The sequence below is a fragment of the Miscanthus floridulus genome, chromosome 6 (assembly GCF_019320115.1).
Source record: "Miscanthus floridulus cultivar M001 chromosome 6, ASM1932011v1, whole genome shotgun sequence".
Lineage (NCBI taxonomy): Eukaryota > Viridiplantae > Streptophyta > Magnoliopsida > Poales > Poaceae > Miscanthus > Miscanthus floridulus.
Window position 1 is genome coordinate 118,428,060 of NC_089585.1, and position 20,748 is coordinate 118,448,807.

The 20,748-nt window shown below is 47.3% G+C and overlaps 1 protein-coding gene and 1 long non-coding RNA gene across 3 annotated transcripts; both read left to right on the forward strand.

Annotated features, from left to right (window-relative positions):
• Positions 1-4,040: 4,040 nt before the first annotated feature.
• On the forward strand, positions 4,041-6,048 carry LOC136459287 (F-box protein At4g18380-like). The gene is made up of 2 exons (XM_066459162.1): positions 4,041-4,421; positions 4,727-6,048. The coding sequence occupies exon 2, from the start codon at positions 4,854-4,856 to the stop codon at positions 5,916-5,918; it is 1,065 nt and encodes a 354-aa protein (XP_066315259.1). The 5' UTR covers positions 4,041-4,421; positions 4,727-4,853; the 3' UTR covers positions 5,919-6,048.
• Positions 6,049-18,020: 11,972 nt separating this feature from the next.
• Positions 18,021-20,170, forward strand: LOC136459288 (uncharacterized). Of its 2 annotated transcripts, none has more exons than XR_010760165.1 (5): positions 18,021-18,611; positions 18,702-18,768; positions 18,915-19,187; positions 19,615-19,726; positions 20,039-20,170. It is a non-coding gene; the product is annotated as an uncharacterized lncRNA (long non-coding RNA). The 2 variants fall into 2 exon arrangements; XR_010760164.1 differs by having other exon boundaries at positions 18,708-18,768.
• Positions 20,171-20,748: the final 578 nt, after the last annotated feature.

A 20,748-nucleotide genomic window follows, 5' to 3' on the forward strand; every position in this document is an offset into this window, starting at 1 on the left:
CCAGGGCACCAACCCCTGTGGCCCATGCGGCCGGGTAAGAAATGGACCTGCCACCGCGGCCCGTGGCGCGGGTAAAATTTTTGTATTTTGATCCCTTTTAAAAACATTTTTTATAAAAAGACCTACGCCAAAACGTTTACTGAAAATAGACCATTTTTAGGCGTCTTAGGACATGACGCCGAGGTATGAGGGTCGGCGTCAACTGACACGACGCCGAGGTCTTGCCACGTCACGGACGACCCCGGTCGATGGCGACACGGCGGCGCATGGGGCCCACTACGTCGGCGTCGTGTCAGCCAACGCCGCAGGCCCAACCTCGGCGCGGTGGGACGACACGCCGAGCTATTGGCGCGTGGTCCAGGCGGCCCAACAACGCTTCGTGGCCCAATAGCTCGGCGTGCGATCAGATGACGCCGAGACGCTAACCTCGGCGTGGCCCGACTCAACGCCGAGGTTCGGAGATCGGTTTCATTCCACTAGTGATGGAGACATAGGTCATGGCGCCGACCACTAAACTAACACCCTAGTTTTACCGTGAGATGGATATATAAAATTTTATGTCTGTCCCACAAATTTCAGCATGTCCATCTCATGGTAAATTTAAAGACTTAGCCAAATTCTAAGTTGCCCATCTTATGGTAAATTTTATATATCCATCTCACGGTAAAACTAAGGTTAAATTTAGAGGTCTTTAGAGGTCGGCGCCATGACCTATGACGCCGAGACGTTACCTTGGCTTGCCGCAATCCCGTAACAGGCTAGGCAGTGGGCATGCACTACCTCCGGTCTCTGCCGCTCTGAATTGTCTCCCGGCACCCGCAGACAAACATGCCATGTCTCCATCACTAGTGGAATGAAACAGATCGAGTTGCATGCATGCTTCTCTGATCTCATGAATCGTGATGCGTGGGGTGAGGTTCTGATCGAACCTCGGCGTTGAGTCGGGCCGCGCCGAGGTTAGCGTCTCGGCGTCATCTGATCGCACGCCGAGCTATTGGGCCACAAAGCGTTGTTGGGCCGTTGGGCCGCGCGCCGGATGGTGGCAATAGCTCGGCGTGACTCCCCACAGCGCCGAATTTAGGCCTGTGGCGTTGGCTGACACGACGCCGACGTAGTAGGCCCCATGCGCCACCGTGCGCTGTCGACCGGGGTCGTCCGTGACGTGGCAAGACCTCGGCGTCGTGTCAGTCGACGCCGACCCTCATACCTCGGCGTCATGTCCTAAGACGCCTAAAAATGGTCTATTTTCAGCAAACGTTTTGACGTAGGTCTTTTTGTAAAAAATGTTTTTAAAAGGGACCCAAATACAAAGATTTCACCGAGCGAGAGAGATGCGTGGCCGCTGCGCGCACCGGCGCACGGAGCAGACATGCTCGTGGTGCCGCGTCGGTCAGCGCCTGGGTCGTTTTCGGCAATAATGCCGGGCCACCATGCCAGCGCGGGGTGGTGGGTCAGGTTCAGGATCGCCCCCTTTTCGGCGTGTTGGCTTGCGCGGTTGCGGCGGCCTCGACGAGCAGTCGAGCACAAGGAAAGGATAACGTCTCTGATCTGGACGCCGGTCGGATGCGCTGATGGGACCGCGTCATGCTACTGATTGAGCCAAAAATCATTGCACTGATGATTCTGATCCGTGCTTGCCAGTGCTACAGCGAGATCGTACTACGTTGATGGGAATGGGACTAGCAAGCACGGATCAGAACGAGTTTGATTGCATACTGCTCATACTCCGTTCCGCAGGACAAGAAAAGAAACACGGGGTGCGCTGCCGGCAACGTTACCCATCATCGTCAACTCATCGGCGCCCGCCCATCAGGGGTCGGGAGCGACCAAAATTGCGGCGTTTTCCCTTCCTTCCCGCGGCGCCGCCAGCTTGGCGCTGCCTGGACGGGAAGGGCGACTCCCGCGGCAGCCTCACAGGCTGCCTTGGGCAGTTGGGCGGAAAAAAACGTCGTGCACAGCTCGTGGTTTTTGTCTCTTTGCTGGCCTCGGCCTCGACTCTACTAGATGCATGCACAGTATGCCGATGTGAGCGATACTAAATCCCAAAGCGATACCCGTGCAGGAGACTGAGAGCAGCATCGATCAAGCGTCGTCACGCACGGGAAAACTACAACCTACCATGGAATTCCAAGGTGTTCCCTGTCGATTATCTCGTTCTGGCCATTCCTGGCGGTTTGACTGGGGTTATTGCTGAAATTTTGTCCAGGTCTCAATGTCATCCGTGCAGTGGTAATGGGTGCTAGTTTTTTTTTTCTTTTTAGAAAAAAATGCTCAGCCATTCCCTGTGTTTTCCCGTGCTCGTCGTGCCGACTTCCATCTACTAGATACTAGACTACTACTACTCTACAAAATCAAAGCATGGCGCTACGAACAGGATATTCAAAATTAAATCCTAAAGGATGGCATGGTAAAGGATTTTGTGTATTCTTTATGGAGAGGTCATGCGTTGTCAGGTACTACAACCATGGATTTTTAAGAAGTCCGTATCAGCTAGTATCTCGGTGGTCCGGCTATTCCTGACGCTTTGACTCGTGCTTATTGCTTTGATTTACTCCAGGTCTCATCCGTGGTGATGGGAGGTAGGGTTCTTTAATTAATTCACAGCCATTCGCTGCTAATGGAGTGGTGCTATCTCGATTGGTGTTTACTGGTACAATCGTTCTCTTGGCACCTTATGTGCTTTTTAAATATGCAATCCCCAAATGGTCTATAAGCACCTTGATGTGATATGTTACTTTTTGTTACTAGCTACTCCATCTGTTTTATAAAGATTGCGCTTCTAATTTTTTCTTAGGTCACCACGCGTACTTTTAACCATCAATTCCTATAGGCCCGTGTTTAACACATAAATTAACTATGAATAGTCAATTTAAAACAATATTTTCTTCATTTCAAATTATAAGATGTTTTGACTTTTCTAGATACATAATATTTTCTATATATTTAGATATACATTATGTGTTAGATGCATAATAAAAATAATGTATCTTAAAAAGCAAAACTCTTATAACCTGGAATGGAGAGAGTTACGGATTATTTTGGAAACTGTAACGATAGAAACGTTTGACTCTAGATAAAATCAAAATAGTAATTTTGTAATAGAGAGAGTTCTTTTCTTTGGAAATTTAACAACGTGCATAACCAATTTGGTCCATTATGTTTGAATTTAAAATAACAATATGTATCATTTAACTTTATCCTTTGTCCTGAGTTAGCCCTGTGCCGACGAATACATGCTTTTAAGAATTAGAGCCTGTTTGAAACTGCTTTATCAATTATGCTCCACAAACCATAGAGTGAAGTAGTTCTACAAAAATCCTAAAGTTTCTGCAGCACCTCGTCTGGTACTCTCTTAACTCCGTTTTTTTCTAAAGCCGAATATGTAGAGCTACCTGCAGAACAAGCGCAGCAATCTCAAAAAAATCCTGAGCCTTCTCTACCCGAACTCATGTATTAAAAAAATCATTCAAGAGCACACCTTTCCCAAAGAAACTGTGGCCCCGTTCACGTGCCCTTAAATCCGGCTCGATTCGCTTCTTTTTTTTCGTCCGAAATAGTATTTTTCTCTCATAAATTCCTCCAGGTTCCTCCTAATTCCTCCGAAATTCCTCAAAGCGAACGGGCGTGTGCTTCATCTTTTGAGGGAAAGAAACTCAAACTGTGTTTCCCCTTTCTCAAAGTCGAGTGCCATCTGTTGTCAGGACCGTCACGAAATTAATTACGATCTTTTGTCATTTGTCATTGTCAAAACATGGGCTCCCGAAGGTAGAAAAGTTAAAAAGAACGTAAGAAATTTGTTAAGCCTGCCATCCCATCTGGCCATCTGCCGATCGCGTCGCGTGACCGAGCTCGTCACCGCACCGGGTTCTCCGTCCTTCTTATCCCCGTAACGCCGTCCCGGGGCCGCCACGACGTCGCGGCGCGAGCGCCAACGAATCACCTCGCCCTGGCGGGGCCCGCGCTTGCTTTACCTCCCCCGAGAATCCTACCGCTCTGCTACTGGTATTAAAGCCGCGTCGAGCCGAGCGGCCGGCGCGTTTCTCCTCGCGCTAAACTAAAGGAAACCGTCCCCGAAGCCCAAAGCCAAAAATTCCCCCACAGGCCGCATCCTCCTCCTGCAGCTTGCGCGAAACCCTCCTTCCTCCTCGCGAATTCGTCACCCGGCCTCCCAAATCGGAGCGGCAATCGGATTGTTGGGTCTCGAAGCTGAGTTGTGCTCCACTCCGTGAGCTATTTGTTGATTTCCCAGCCTGAAGGCGCCGATTTTCCGGCCGTTGCTGGAGTGGTCTTGGGCGAGGTTGTGGTGGCCGCCTCGGCGGGACCTGGATCCGGCTGGGTTCCGGCGACAGATCGGGTTCTTGGAGCAGGACATTACTTGGGACTCTTGAGGTGTCCGTAGCTGCATGGTGACCTTTTTTTAGGTAAGTCCTTGTCTTATTGGATAAGTTTTTATCTATCTGCCGAGTCATAGTTAATTCTCTTCTTATAGTTTTAATGGCTTGCCATCGTGTTCAAGCATTGTTTACATTTTAGAAGTAGTACTGCCTGGCGATTTTAGTGATATTTTTTGGTCTTCTATCTGATATAAATATGTGATGTTGCTTGCTTGTAGTTTGGTTCAGTTCGTTTCCGACATCAAACTTGTGTGATGCATGTTGTTTTGTACTAGCTTGTTTTCTCCGTCGAATGCGTTGTTTACTATAGTTCGATGCCTCTTTTGTTTCAGGAAACGGATTGAATTCGAAGACCTGAAGATTTATTAGCTGGCCCACACCATTTTCGACAATAAAAAGATTCAGCTGTTTCTTAGCAATTTCTGAAGAAGCAGATAGAGACGACTTTTGAACCTGGCAATGCATACCAAGGCTCGGATCCACGCTGCCCCGGTCCTGGAGCTTGACCAATTCGACGGCTTGCCTGATTCTCTTGTGCTGCTGATCCTGAACAAGCTTGAGGACGTGCGTTCACTTGGCAGGTGCTCTGCCGTGTCCAAGCGATTCAGTGGCCTGGTTCCCCTCGTCCACGATGTGTGTGTCAAGATTGACCACGTTGTGACTGTGGACGGTGACTCTGATGACGCTCTGAACCTGTCGTCGCCAAAGCCCCACAACATCATCTCACATTTGTTCAAGCTGATGCTGTTCGCGATCGCCAAGCCCTTCCATGATATGCGCAGCCCCAATAGCACTGGGTGGCCGCTGTTCCCTCAGCTCTCCCAGCATTCTCCTGTGCAGGTGCTGAAGAACTTCTCCCATGTTCACAATCTTCAGGTGGAGCTTCCCTCTGGAGATGTTGCGGTCGAGGAGGGGGTTCTACTGAAGTGGCGGGCTGAATATGGCAGTACACTTCAGAATTGTGTGATCCTGGGTGGAACCTTGGTTGATCGCAAGGCTTCTGGGAATGGGCATGAGCCATCGTCGGATGACAATGGAAGCATGCCTGAATCTTTCTATACCAATGGTGGGCTGAAACTCCGTGTTGTATGGACTATCAGCTGTTTGATTGCTGCGTCGACGAGGCATTATCTTCTGCGATCAATCATCAATGACCATCCAACACTGAGGAGCCTGGTCTTGGCAGATGCCGAGGGGCAGGGTGCACTCTCCATGGGGGCAGAGCAGCTGAAGGATTTCAGGGAACACCAGTTGTCAGCCTCGCCATGTTCTAACAGGACACAGGTACCAGCATGCAACATGAAGCTGAAGTACGCTCAGTACCTCGAATTGCCTGGTGGCTTGGCATTGCAAGGTGCAACCTTGCTTGTCATCAAGCCCGCCAGCCATGGTAGCAGCAGTGGTCATGGCAATCTGAAGGAAGTTGACGCCTTTGTTTCAGGCGCGTTCGATGGACCCTTGAGGCTTGCTGCGAAGGCGCTGATGAAGAGGCGCACCTGTCTCCTGGAGATGAATGGGTTCTAGAGACCTTGAATTGCCATATATCTTGCTTTTTGGTGCTTTCTATGAAGAGGGGCATCTATCTCCTGTCTGATCTTTGTACAGTATAACCATCATAGCGGATGATATGATATCAGATTATTGCCTAAGCTAAGCATCCCTATAGAAAATTGAGATGTCTGGTTGTGCACGGTCGCAGCACACCGTTTGTGCCTGCTGAAAACACGTGTAGCATGAAGTATGTGCGTGTCCCATTGCTCAATGAAAGGCGTAGGAGGAGGATACGTTTCCCAATAAGTGCTGCAATGAAGGCAGCCTAGTAATGTCTGTTGGTCACCCCTAAAAAAGAAGCTGCTAAAATATACCCCAGTTCAAATTAGATACATTTTTTTTAGAAATTACACAGTACAACGTAGATGTCAACGACATGCATTCACACTCACCCCTATCAATCATGTTATGTGTATACTCGTTTTTTTTTTTGAGAAACATGTATATACTCTCGGGTCTCGTTCTTCTCATGTCCCTGCAACATAAGCCCAGCCCATGCATCATTCCAGGCCCAGTCACCAGTCCACGCTGATTTTTTTAAATTTTGAATCCTTTTTAAAAGAAAATTTTAATCCTAACCCTAGTTGTATCTTTTTTTTTTAAAAAAAAAGCCTTTTGGCCATGCAAACCACCTAGCGCAACAAATATGCCAGAAGTGCCAGTGCGTATTTGTCGCACCAGGGAGTTTGGTGCGGTCAAAAGAGTTAGTTTAAAAAAAACAATCTAGCTAGAATTAGAATTAAAATTTCTTTTAAAATGGATTAAAAATAAACAAAATTATCCACGATTGCGTTATCGTTTCTTCTCCTAACTTGCTCCCCCACTCTGTCCACCTCCTTTTCATCTCCCACGGCAGCATCAATGTTCTCGCCGCCTCATTCACCGTCTGCCATCGATGCCTTCACTAAACGGACGGGAGGTGAGACTCCACCTGTCCACACAGGCACTCGCGCGTCCCTTTTAAGCCGGGAGGAACCCAAAAAACACAATCTAATTCATGGTCAGGGAGGAAGCCTCCCGACTATCATCGAAGTCCATTTTTTCTCGTCGAACTATAATAAAATGGGATAAACCCTCTGAAATGTAAAAGTCATTTAAATCACCTCCTTTCCCGTTTAGAAATGGTTTTAATACGGTCTCATCTTTTTTAAATTATTAAAAAAAGTCCGATAAATATTTGATAAGCTGTTTTCAACCAAAATCATAACTCTAAGCTTCTAAAATTCTGAAAGAATATAAATAAATTGGGACATGAGAAAATCAAATAAAATATTTCAAGAGTGTGTAGCTCTGAGCTCCGCGGCATGATTTGTCGGAGTTGGTGGGGGAGGGAAGAAGGGAGAAGATGCTATTAACGGCGTGTCGGTGTAGATGTAAAATAAGAGAGGGAGGGAGAGTTAGCGATTGACATGTGGAGCCTACATTCAGCATGGAACAACGATTTTTTTTTTAAATTGCTGGCAGGATTATGCTAGGCAAATATATTGATAGAGAAGAGGAAACAGTCAAAGTACAAGTGAAAAGTCCAAAAAACAAACAAACCAATAGGCCCAAATAAAGATGGCAACGGGGAATTCCCCGTCGGGGATCATGCCACCATCCCCGTCCCCGTGGGGACAAATTATCCCCATCCCCGTTCCCGCGAACATCAACGGGGGACAATTGTTCTCCATCCCCGTTCCCCGCCGGGGATTTAATCCCCGCGGGGATCCCCGTCCCCGAGCACCAACAAACAACAAATCGCAGAAAACAAATCGCAGAAACATGACTACTCGAAAAAATTTACAAAGTCTAAGCAATCCAGTAGGCATTTGGTGGCAGGCATGGCTGCTGCGCCTAGCGGCTGGTGCCTCCGACGAGGCTGGCAGGCGGCGGATGATGCAGCGGCGTCGGAGAGATGCAGGAGAGATGCAGCGGTGTTGTATCGCGTTGGAGCGGAGGGAGCGATGCAGGTAGCGGCGCCGCCTCCGTCGAAGCGGAGGGAGGGGACACGGGGAGAGGCGCCGCCTCTGTCGAAGCTGAGGGAGGGGACACGGAGAGATGCGGGCCGGGAGAGATAGCGGCGCATCTAGCAGAGGAGCGGAGGAAGGGAACACAGAGAGATGCGGCTCGTCAGATTGAGGATTGGGGAATTAGGGTTAGAGAGTTAGTGGTGCGTATATATACTCGGTTGCAGTACATGGGCCGTTACATGGGCCTAGACGTTGTTGCCTTGGCGGGGCGGGGCGGCGGGGATCGGGGCCGGGGAGCAGCCAACCATCCCCGTCCCCGTCATCCCCGACGGGGATAGATTTCCTACCAAATTCATCCCCGTGGGGAACAATCTGGCTCCATCCCCATCCCCTAATAGGGGAATTCCCCACGGGGAATCGGGGATCGGGGCCCCATTGCCACCTTTAGGCCCAAATGAGGGATTTAGGCCCTCAAGGCAAAAGAGGCAAACGGCCTAATCCATAGGCAAAAATTCTCGTAATCGCATGGCTCCCGCACTACACCATAGTCGAGCCTCTTCCTTGATCTTTGCAATCAACACTGTCGGTGATTTGTATTGATGCTCAAAAATCCTTGCATTTCGCTCTCTCTAAAGCTCCCATGTGACAAGAAGCGTCATCGATCTCACTGCTTTACAGGGAGAAGCTGTTGACGTCCCAACCGTGTGCCACCACTGGACCACAGAGTCCATGTTGTTCCATCCTTCACGCCTAGGAAATTTTCCATTAGTCCAAGATCGTATTGCTTCCCATATTCGCTTTGAATATCTGCAATGGGCGAAAAGATGGATGGCTGATTCATTTGTGGACATGCAGAGAGGACAATATTGTTGGTTGGGGCAACCGCGAGCTGCCAACCGATCAGTTGTCCAAACTCGGTTTTGTATTGCTAGCCATGCAAAAAACTTGCAAGTTGGAGGTGCCCAGGTTTTCCAAATTAACTTGTCAAAATATGTGTTTACTGCACCTATGAATTGTGCCAGGTATTCTGAGCGAGCTGTGTATTCCCCAGATGCAGTGAGCTTCCATGTAATTTGATCCTGAATTTCCGGATTTAGTTCCACTTCCTGTAGTCCTTGCCAAAGGCGAGTAAATTGGATGAAGTGATGTACAGTATCAAACCTCAAGAGATTAATGTCCCTCACCCAATTGTTTTCAGTTAAAGCTTGTTGCACAGTTCTGTTCTTTCTGCTATTGATTTGAAAAATCAAGGGGGCCACGTCCTTTGGACATTCTCCATTCCACCAGGCTGAGTGCCAAAAGGATGCTTTTGCTCCATTGCCTATTGTGATCTTTGTGGTAGCATTGAAGAGGCTGCAATCTGACTTGTACAGGGTACCTCCATCCCAGACCATGGTTTGTTGTCAAAAGTCCAAGCTAGCCACAGCCATCTGATTCTGAGTGCTCTAGAGAAACGTTGAAGGTCAAGTATTCCCAGCCCACCAAGCTTGGTGGGGCGAAGAGCTCGCTTCCATGCAACTTTGCATTTACCTCCTGTGATGTGTGTGCCTCCTGTCCATAGGAAACGCCGTCTATGAGAATCCAGCTCAGTGATGATGCCCTTCGATGGCTTGAGCGAAGTGAGGAAATAAATTGGATGTGAAGAAAGAACAGACTTGAGAGTATTTCGACCAGCCTGGGTGAGTAACTTCCCTTGCCAATGCATAAGGCTGGAGGCTGCCTTATCAATCAGTGGCTAGCAGTCAATTTTCCTCAGGTGAACTAAGGTGAGAGGCAAGCCGAGGTATTTGAAGGAGAAGGTTGCTCGGGTTGCTGAGAAGTCTGCTAATACCTGTTGTAGGTTAATGCCCACGCATCTGATGGTTGCAACCGCGCTCTTTTCCATATTTGTGACTAATCCAGTGACCAAGCCAAATCGATGAAGAATTTCTCCGAGAGTCGAGACATCCTCCCATGTCGGAGTGAGGAACACTGCGGCGTCATCCGCATATAGAGATACTCTCAGTCGTTCTTTGTCGCTTTCGAAGTGGTGCAAGCCATCCATTTTGGGTCGCCAGGTCCAGTAACTTGACTAGGGGGTCAATCGCAATGACGAACAAGAGAGGGGAGAGAGGGTCACCCTGCCTTAGTCCTTTGCCATATTAGACCCGGGAACGCCATTAATCAACACCTGGTGAAAGCTCTAGTTTGATTTTGATGAATTGATGAAACACTAAGTGTTAACCTAGTTTATCAAAGTAATCATGAGATAAGTAGCACATTCCAAGTGGTGAAGCAAATAAAGATCATGACATGATGATGGTGATGCCATGGTGATGATCAAGTGTTTGGACTTGAAAAGAAGAAAGAGAAAAACAAAAGACTCAAGGCAAAGGTATAAGTGGTAGGAGCCATTTCGTTTCGGTGATTAAGACACTTAGCGAGTGTGATCACATTTAGGTTCGATAGCCGTATTATTAAGAGGGGTGAAACTCGTATCAAAATACGGTTATCAAAGTGCCACTAGATGCTCTAACGCATTGCATATGCATTTAGGATCTAGTGGACTGCTAACATCCTTAAAAATGTTTGTGAAAATATGCTAACACACATGCACAAAGATGATATACATTGTGTTTAGCACTTGGGAGCCAGGGTTCAAAACTTCACCGGTGGAGTGGCCGGACGCTAGGCGACTGTGCGTCCGGTCCTACACTGTAGCGCATCTGGTCACAACTTATGTGCACTGATGACCGTTGAGATCGGACGATAAGCATTTGAAGCAGGGCCACATGGCATGCATCACGTGACCGGACGCTGGGGGTCCTGCATCCGGTCAAACCGACCGGTGCGTTCGGTCGCCCTGATTTGTCAGTGAACAGAGGAGCCAACGGCTCTATTCGTGGGGGCTCTATATTTAAGCCCCATGGCCGACTCAAGCTCACTCTCTTGGCCATTTACATTGACATAGCAACCTTGTGAGCTTAATCAAAGCCCTCACACTCATCTCCATCATTGATCCATCATCTTTGTGAGATTGGGAGTGAATCCAAGTACATTGCTTGAGTGTTTGCATCTAGAGACACTTGGTGTTTGTGTTTCGCTGTGGCATTCTTTTGTTACTCTTGGTGGTTGCCGTCACCTAGATGGCTTGGAGCAGCGAGGATCGTCGAGCGGAGGTTGGTGATTGTCTCCGGCTCCGATTGTGGTGATTGTCAGGGGTTCTTGACCTTTCTCCGGTGGAGAGCCAAAATGTACTCTAGTAAATTGCTCGTGGCTTGTGTGATCCTCATCTTGTGTTGGTTGTGCGGCACCCTATTGAGGGTTTAGCGTGTGATGCCAATTAGCGCGTGAACCTCCAAGTGAGTGAATCGCCACAACGAGGACTAGTTTGCCGGCAAGCAAGTGAACCTCGGTAAAAAATCATTGTGTCATCATTTGATTCCGAGGTGATTGGTCTTTATTGGTATTCATTCTTGTGATTGATTGGTTCATTCCTCGACTCAGCGGTATAACCAACTTGCTCTCTCTCTCTCTCTACATTACCACAAACTAGTTGTCAAGCTCTTTAGGGTCCGTTTGGTTGGGCTTTTGGCCCCAAAAGCCAAAAGCCCAACCAAAGGGGCTGCTTTTTCAGGCGGCTTTTTCAGAAGCAGCTGCTTTTCCGTAGTACAGTTTTGAAAGCTGGTTTGACCCTGCTTTTGGCTTTTGGCTTTCTGCTTTTCGAAATTGGTGTAATAAAAAGCTCTTCCATAGTTGTTTCAAGAGAGATAAAGATAGAAGGTATATTTTATACTTGTTTAACCAAACAGCTTTCAGGTTTTCTACAGCTCACAGCCCACAGCAGCTTTCTCACAGCTCATAGCCTACAACAGCTTTTTCCCATAGCCACAGCTCAACCAAACACACCCTTAGTGTAGCTAGTCATGAGAGCTTGTTAGTTTGGTTAGTGTGGCACTTTAGTTAGCCTTTAAGAGTACACTAACTTAGTATAGTGACATAACCTTTGTGTGGATAGAGACTATATAAACTAGAATTATGGTAGGTGACTTGCATTTTTAGTAGGCTAGCGCAACACTCGCTTCGCCTCATATTTGTCTAACCGGTTTGCTAAGTGTTGTTGTAGAAATTTTTATAGGCTATTCATCCCCTCTAGCCATTAAGACCTTTCACGTGGGATGTGGACGTGGCCCATAATGAGGTTAACCAATTTCTCTAGTGTGACGGGAAACCATGACGTTTGAAAGCTCTAGTTTGGTTTTGGTGAATTGATGAAACCCTTAGTGCTAACCTAGTTTATCAAAATAATCATGAGATAGGTAGCACTATTCCAAGTGGTGGAGCAATGGTGAAGATCATGATGATGGTGTGGTGGCCATGATGATCAAGTGCTTGGATTTGGAAAAGAAGAAAGAGAAAAATAAAATGGGCTCAAGGCAAAGGTGAAATTCATAGGACCATTTTATTTTGTTGATCAAGACACTTAACGAGTGTGTTCATATTTAGGATCGATAGCCGTACTATTAAGAAATGTGAAACTCGTATCGAAATGTGGTTATCAAAGTGCCACCAGATGTTCTAACTCATTGCATATGTATTTAGATATAGTTGAGTGCTAACACCCTTGAAAATGTTTGTGGAAATATGCTAATAGTCTAACACACATGCACAAGGTGAAACACTTGGTGGTTGGCACATTTGAGCAAGGGTGGAGAAGTTGGTGAAGTAAAGGAGTTGGTTTTCACTGAAAAACAGTGATCGAACTCGGCTGTCGAAGTGACCGGATGCTGAGTGTTGAGTCCGATCAATTTTAGAACAAGGTGGCGCTTTCAGGCTCTGATGGGAGAACTGATCGGATGTTGGTCAACTTGTGACCTGACGCGACGGTCCTGCGTCCGGTCAGGCTGACATATGGTGATGTGGCGGCGTGCAGTGAGGAGAACGAGGACCTGACGCTGGGTGCGTCCGGTCGTGGTGCACCTGACGTGTTCGATCGTGTTTGGGTGGCTCTAGATCGTCTCTAGAACTGACCTGACGCTGGGGAGTCGGTGTGATCGGCGCGTCCGGTCATAGTGTGGCGGCACACGGGCTTGTGCTGACCTAACATGACGCCGGTGTGTCAGGTCATACGCTGGTGAGTCCGGTCATCACTTAAGCGATCGCGCTGAGTCATTTGACCATTGGAATCGTACACGTGAGGTTGAACGGGAGTGACACGTGGCGCGTATCCGAGGACCGGACATAGGGTGTGGTGCGTCCGATTGTTTTGATCGGCGCGTCCGGTCAGCGCGTGACAGGCAACAGTGAGGAGCCCAACGGATCTATTCGTGGGGGCTCTCTATTTAAGCCCCTTGGCCGGCTCAAGCTCACTTTTTTAGCCATTTACATTGATATTGCAACCTTGTGAGCTTAGCCAAAGCCCTCCCACTCATCTTCATCATTGATTCATCATCTTTGTGAGATTGGGAGTGAATCCAAGTGCATTGCTTGAGTGGTTGCATCTAGAGGCACTTGGTGTTCGTGTTTCGCTGTAGGATTCGTTTGTTACTCTTGGTGGTTGCCGCCACCTAGACGGCTTGGAACAACGAGGATCATCGAGCGAAGGTTGGTGATTGTCTCCGGCTCCGATCGTGGTGATTGTGAGGGGTTCTTGACTTTTTCCGGCGAAGAGCCAAAAAGTACTCTAGCGGATTGTTCGTGGCTTATATGATCCTCATCTTGTGTTGGTTGTGTGGCATCCGATTGCGGGTTTGGCGTGTGATGCCAATTAGCGCGTGAACCTTCAAGTGAGTGAATCGCCACAACGAGGACTAACTTACCGGCAAGCAAGTGAACCTCGGTAAAAAAATCTTGTGTCATCTTGTCCCAAGGATTTTTTGGTATTCATTGTGACTAATTGTGACCATCTTGTGATTGGCTCAATTCCTCGACACGGCGGTATAATCATCACCACCCTCTCTTGTGCACTTACATTTCTAGTGTTGCTTCGCTCTTTAGTATAATTAGTTTTGAGAGCAAGCTTGTGTCGGGTCTAGTGGGTAGTGTGTCTCTTTAATTAGTCTTTAAGAGCCCACTAACTTAGTGTAGTGACATAGCCATTGTGTGGATAGAGACTATAGCCACTAGAACTGTGGTAGGTGGCTTGCATTTTTAGTAGGCTAGCGCAACACTCGCTTCGCCGTTTATTTGTCTAACTACTTTGCTTAGTGTTGTTATAGGAATTTTTATAGGCTATTCACCCCCCTCTAGCCATTGGGACCTTTCAACGTTGAAGAAGATCAAGGAGGTAATCCCATCGCACAGAGTTGAAAGCTTTGGTAATATCAAGCTTGAACAGTAAAGATGTCGTGTGTGTACGATGGAACAATCTTGCTAGGTTCCTCACATAGAGGAAATTGTCATGTATTGCATGTTTCTTGATGAAGGCCCTCCTTGTAGGATACAAGCTGATTCATATGGGGTTGTAATCGCAGAGCGAGCACCTTGGTGATGATTTTGGCAACGCATGAATTAGGTTGATGGGTCTAAAGTCGGAGATCCGTTCAGCCCCTTCTTTCTTTGGCAGAAGCACGATGTTTGCTGTATTCAGGAGGCCAAAATGGTTAGTGCGTTGATTATAGAAACTTTGAATTGCACTCATAAATTCATTTCTGATAGTGCCCCAACAAGCAACAAAAAAGGCCATGGTGAACCCATCTCGTCCTGGTGCTTTGTCACGAGGCATCTGCTTAATGGCTTGGACAACCTCCTGTTCCGTAAATGGTATGTCAAGAGATTGAAGGTCCACTTGGCTGATCCCCAAGATATCCCAGGAAAAATCCATGGTGCGGGGGGTGGCTGTCCAAGTACAGAAGAGAAGTGTTGCAGCGCCACTTCTTCCTTTTCCTCATGAGAAATTGCCCAGCCTTGATCTCTCTGTAGACGTGGGATGAACTTTTTTCTGCGCCTTGAATTGACTTTCAGGTGAAAATATTTGGTATTTGCATCGCCCACTTTTAGGTTGGTGACCCTTGAACTTTGCCTTTTCCTGGCCCGTTCCAGAACAGCTAAGCCGACCACCCTCTTCTTGAGTTTTTGGCGCAGAATGGTTTCGTCATTGGACATGGTCCTAGTCTCTTGTGCAATATCCAGCCGCTTTATGACTTCCAGTGCCATGTGCAATTGCATTTTTGTTTCTGAAAATAAAGTTTTGCTCCATTCTTTGAGTCTTTGTGCTGTGCTGGCTAGCCTGAAATTCAACCTATGAAAAGGTTCTGTGTGTGGATTAAATTCCGTCCATGCCGATTGAACAACGTGCTGGAACCCCGGCATGTGGATCCAAAAATTCTCAAACTTGAAGCGTTTCGGGACAGGAGGCCCACTTTGATTTGAGAGGAGGAGCGGACAATGATCTGAGTGCGCCGTTGATAGCGCCTGAAGAAAGTGCGAGCCGAAGGAGAGGTCCTAGGCCTCGTTACAGAAGACACGGTCTAACCGAGATAAAGTCGGGTTTGTTCTTTCATTGGACCAAGTGAATTTTCTGTTCAGCAGATGTATTTCTCGCAGCTCACATTCATTTAGCGCTTGCCGGAACTGGTTCATGAGGCTTCGATTTAGATTTCGGTTGTTCTTGTCCCATGCTCTGTAAATAAGATTAAAATCTCCTAAGACGAGCCACCTGCGTTGTGCTTCTGGTTTTAGCTCTTTGAGTTCATTAAAAAAGGCCGGTTTGAACAGGTCCTTCGAGGGGCCATAGACGGTTGTGATTATGAATTCTGTGCCGCATTCCTTCAGCCTCACCGTGGCTGAAATTGTGTGCCATGTAGTTGAGACGTCTGACAAATCAACATGCAGATCATCCCAAAGAAGCAGAATTCCTCCTCTCGTACCCAACGGACCTGTTGCCGGTGAGAAGGCAAACTTCTGAAGCCGATAATTCCCTAGGTAAGCTGCTGTAGCTTGATCGACATCTCTCAGCTTGGTCTCCTGTAAACATGCTAGGGCCTTGTTTAGATTGCCTCAAAATTTCAAGTTTTTTCACTCTTTCTCCATCACATTAATTTTTGGACGTATGCATGGAGCATTAAATGTAGGTAAAAAAAATAACTAATTGCACAGTTTGGTTGTAAATCACGAGACGAATCTTTTGAGCCTAGTTAGTCCATGATCGGACAAAGTTTGTCAAATACAAACGAAACGTGCTACAGTGTTCAGATTGTAAAAATTTGCAATCTAAACAAGGCGTAGATGAATGTTTGTCGCAGCAAGAATCTCATGCACGGTCGCTTTTCTGGCTTGCGAGTTCAGCCCTCTAACATTCCAACACGCTATGTTGATGTTGGCAGCCATTGGGAAAGGGTCTGCTTCTCAAAATAAAAGTACAGTTGCATCCACGAGCGCCAAAGCATAATGCAGTCAAGTACGGGTGAAAATGCGAAGCGCGAAGACCTCGCCCATGGGTCGTAGATTTTGCACTTGAAGTAGTCTGCAAACAGGTACAAAAGTAGACACGGCGGCGGAACTGAAGTAGTCTAGGACGGACATGAGGGTCTTCACTAACACAGACGACACTGAAATTGATAATGGAGGAGCACGACGACTCCAGACTAGGACACAGTAGGCAGTAGACCCTCTGAAACAACACGACACAACATTTGAAGCATTAAGGAAGCCGCCGGACACCAGCACGTTGGCTGGTTCGTATCGTCGTTGGTTCGTGAAGAAGTAATGTTGGCTGGTTTGTGTGAGAGAAAAATAATGTTCCGGCTGGAAATTTACGATCATTTACGACAAGCCACAGCCAAACGAATAGGATCCAAAGGAGGTGATGGAGTCCATCAGGTTGTACTGGCCGTACCGGCCTCCACTTCCCCTTCAATGAGATCAGCAACTTCTGGACCCGCCATGTTGATTAAGGCCTGATCACGCGCCTCAAAAGTTGTCTTGTCCAGGTTCAAAAGGGTGATTAGAGCATTGATGATGCCTTGAGGGAGAGGGCCTTTGAATAAGGATAGGTACTCCTGCAAAGCATGCTCAAGGGGAGACTCCTCTCCAAAGCCAAGCTTTCTGCATAGGAGGCGCTGCGCGCGGGCTTCGCCAGAAAAGGAACAACGATGTGGTACTATTGAAACTGTTTAGGATGAAACACCAGTATCAAGATTTGGAGAGACACAAACATACAATTTTTCACATGGATAAGGTAAATGAGACTTTGATAATAGTTGAGGAAGTCAAAGGGAATTTTTCCAAAGGAAAAATAGGCAGATCGTGTCCAAACGGTAGCTCTGCCCATGTTTTTTTTTTGAGAAACCAGCCTGTTTAGCAGCTTCGTTGCACACCTGAGCCACAACCTAGCCATGCAAAATAGGCCTTGGCCCATACGGTAGCCTGTAGATGGGCCTCTAACAGTTCCTGCACGTTGGAGCTAGACTTTTCTTACTGTACCTGTACTGGACTTGTCCTTGTTTGGGCATTGTAGCTGGAGCAATATAACTTCCCCTAAAAAAAAAAGAAGCTGGAGCAATATAACTTTTCACAATTTTTTGGTCTTTTATGGGCACTATATGTCTTGTGCCTATTATCATTTGTATTGTGTTTGTTAACATTTTATCCGAACTACTTGCCAAAACCAAGATATGAGAGTGGGCACAAACTAACGATCAGTTTATTATTAGTTATCCATGAAGCACTTTGCTCTCAAATCCAACTATGACAACTTTTTTAGTAATACTTAATACTTAATGTTTTCATTTTCTTGATTGTATTCTTGAAATGGGAATAATATATGAACGTTCTTACAAAGCTTAGCGATGGTATAGTTCTTAAAGTGCTTCATTAGTCAATGAACCAGCTTCTATGAAGAGTCTTCAATTCCTCGATGAAGAATTGGTATCTTACCATATGAATCCTGGGTCCAAAAGCTGGCCAGGCAGCGTGCCACGTCGCAGCTTTTTCCGGCCGTTCGATCGGGCGCGCGGACGGCCCAGATCGGGCGAGCCGTGATCTTTTTTCAAAAAAAACCCTCGAACTTTAGATGAATCAACCCGCAGTCCAGGCCTCCTCTCATATTTTTTTCATAAAAGCCCTCGAACTTTACCAAAATTTGGCCTCTCACCTCCATCTCGCCCTCCCCTTCCTCTCTCTCTCTCTCTCTCCTTCCCTCCTGATGCGGCGGCGGGTGCGCCCCACGCTCCGCGCCGCAGCAGCCCGTCTTCCGCCGCCGCCCAAGCCTGTCCTCCTCGCCGCGTCCTCGCAGCCGCCGTCCCCAACTCCGCGCCATCGGGAGCGGCGCCGCCCCAGCCCCCTCCGCCGTCCCCGGCTCCACGCCGTGTCCTCGCCTCCACCCGCCGTCCCCCGCTCCGCGCCGTCGACAGCGACACCGCCACGGTCACCTCCGCCGTCCCCGCCCCCACGCAGCGTCCTCGCGTCCACGCACGCCGTACCGCGGCTACGCTCGCCTGCACGCTGCTGCTGTCATCACCGGAGAAGCTAGATGTACCTCCCCTCGATGCTACTGCTGACCTCGCAGGAGAAGGCAGATGTAGCCCACTGGTGTATCCCTCCTCCACTCGATCTCCGGTTCCTCCGATTCCGTTGCCGTGCCGCCCACCGGAGCTTCACCTCCGCCTCTTTTCTTATTTTGTTTAGCTTTTAATCCCCAGTGGGCAGGTACCTCTGGCCGCAGATCCATTTTCCCACGCGATTACCATCGCTGGCGGCCATCAACATGCTGTCCGTTCAAGAGACACAACTCCTGGTATGCTTCCTCTCCTGTTCTTGGTGGCCGCTGCATGTAATGTGCTCAACAGAATGTCAAATTAACGGTATGATGTTCACTACCTTTTAGCTGCAGGTTCGTGGATGTTTTAATTGCAGGTCCATGAATGGCCACGACCTGCATATCTATCATCAAGGTATGGATAAATCAGGATATTTTCGATGCGTACTTTACAATTGAACTCAGTCGCTGCTGCTGGTGAAACGCACACACAAGGAGTAGTGATCAGATTTATCACTACACCTAAGCATATTTAAAATTCTTTCGTGTTCGTGCCTGCAGCTTGCGAGAGTTACATTCCCCTTCAATCTGAGCAACCCGCTGATTTTAGGCGCACCAGGCGGAGACTGTTTGCAGCTTCCAGGACCGAAAACGGAGAGTTCTCATGCTTTCACTGCAGAAAATAAATGGATATTTCCCTTTTGCTCCTATGAGTTTCTTTGTGCTCATTGTTCACTGACATTTCTTTGCAACGTCGGTTCAACCAATGCTGACGAACGCTTCTTCTCCTGCTACAGCTGACAAGAAGCATGATGAAGCCTCTGTTCCAAGAAGGTATATTGTTCGGTTCCAGCAGGATAAGTACACAGCTTTACAACATCTTATGGAGTATTGCTTTAATGCTATGGATTTGTGGAAAAATGTTGCTTACTGACTTTCAAGCTTCAATGTCTCTAGCATTCTGTAGTGCTATGTGTTGTTTACTCAATTCCCCTTTACATTGACTTGATTGAAAGAATCTGCTAATATCTATTGATACTAATTCATAGTTCTCCTAAAAATGAAATGATAATTGTGTATTTTGTGTTAAAAATCACAATGGAATGAACGCAGTCTGCCTACATAGTGGAGCCCAAGAATTTGTCTGTATTTGGGGTCTAAAATTCTACAAAAGGTCTGACCAAGTGTTTTTTTTTCTCCCAAAACTGAAGATGTCGTCACCCTGCATAAAGTTCTCATACATATTACTTTTTCCATCTAGATTCATCACTGCATGGGTAAAGGTCGTGACATTGTTCTGAGAGTGGACATTCAAAGAGCAGCAACTAAAAGACAGATACTTGGAATCTACAGTTCTCATATTATGCTGATAGGTCTGCCCTCCATCATGTTCAGCTCAAATCTTAGTTGTTCTCCAAAAATACAGCCTCTTGATCCATGTTGCCTTCATTATCTAGAATCACCGTTCTACCTACTCAGTCCGCTGGTACCATTATCACCATGCCATTTTTGCTATTTCTCTTCAGCACTATATTAATCACGTTATTCTGCTCCCTACATATCCATGTCCTACATGTCATGAGGCCTTTCGAGTTTGCAATATGCTAATCTATATCACTAATTGTTCTATACTGTCTATGTTCATTCTTATCTGCTTTCTAACCATTGCATGGTTGCTAATGCAGCCACTCTGCTCCCCCATCCTCCTCGACGTCGCCCCGCAATGCCGTGGCTTCTCCTGTGCTCCATGAAACCCTACGTGCGAAAAGCGCGGCAAATCCGCTCAATCCAAGCGCCGAACCTGGGAGGAGATAAGCTTCCATACATCCAGCAGGTAATTTTTTTTTAACATAACCTAAACTGAAATGCTTAGCGATCTTCTTCCCAAAATCACCACCGCCCCCATGCTGTCGCCACCAATCCGTGCGCCACTGGCCTGGTCTGCCGTCCGCCACCGCGAGCCCATCCACATCCGCCGCCACACCCGCGTCCGAACACCACCACGCCTCCATCCGCTTGAGCAAGAAAATAAAGTGAAGAAACAACGCTACGAGTAGCTCACAAGGATGGAGACAATACTAAGGTATAATATATTATAAAACTTTAAGAATTTATTTGCCCGTACCAAGCTCACAAGTGAAGGAATTGCTATATTAATGTCTACTTTGTTTTCATATTAAATAGGCTGCTCAAGGGATGGATCATCACAACCAGACCCTGCATGCCATAGTTTGCAATATATGACACTGCTGGCACTAAGTATAGTGCGCCTTTGCTTCTGAATACTATACAAGTTACTTGTGTTTCAATTAACCCCATGCCAGACATAGAAAACTCATAGCACGTTGTTTCTATTTAAAAACTAGACATTCCCTCAACTACATATTTGTGCTAC

What these genes read in the sequence shown, in the direction of transcription:
- LOC136459287 (XM_066459162.1), top strand. Translation starts at nt 4,854, where the DNA reads ATGCATACCAAGGCTCGGATCCACGCTGCCCCGGTCCTGGAGCTTGAC.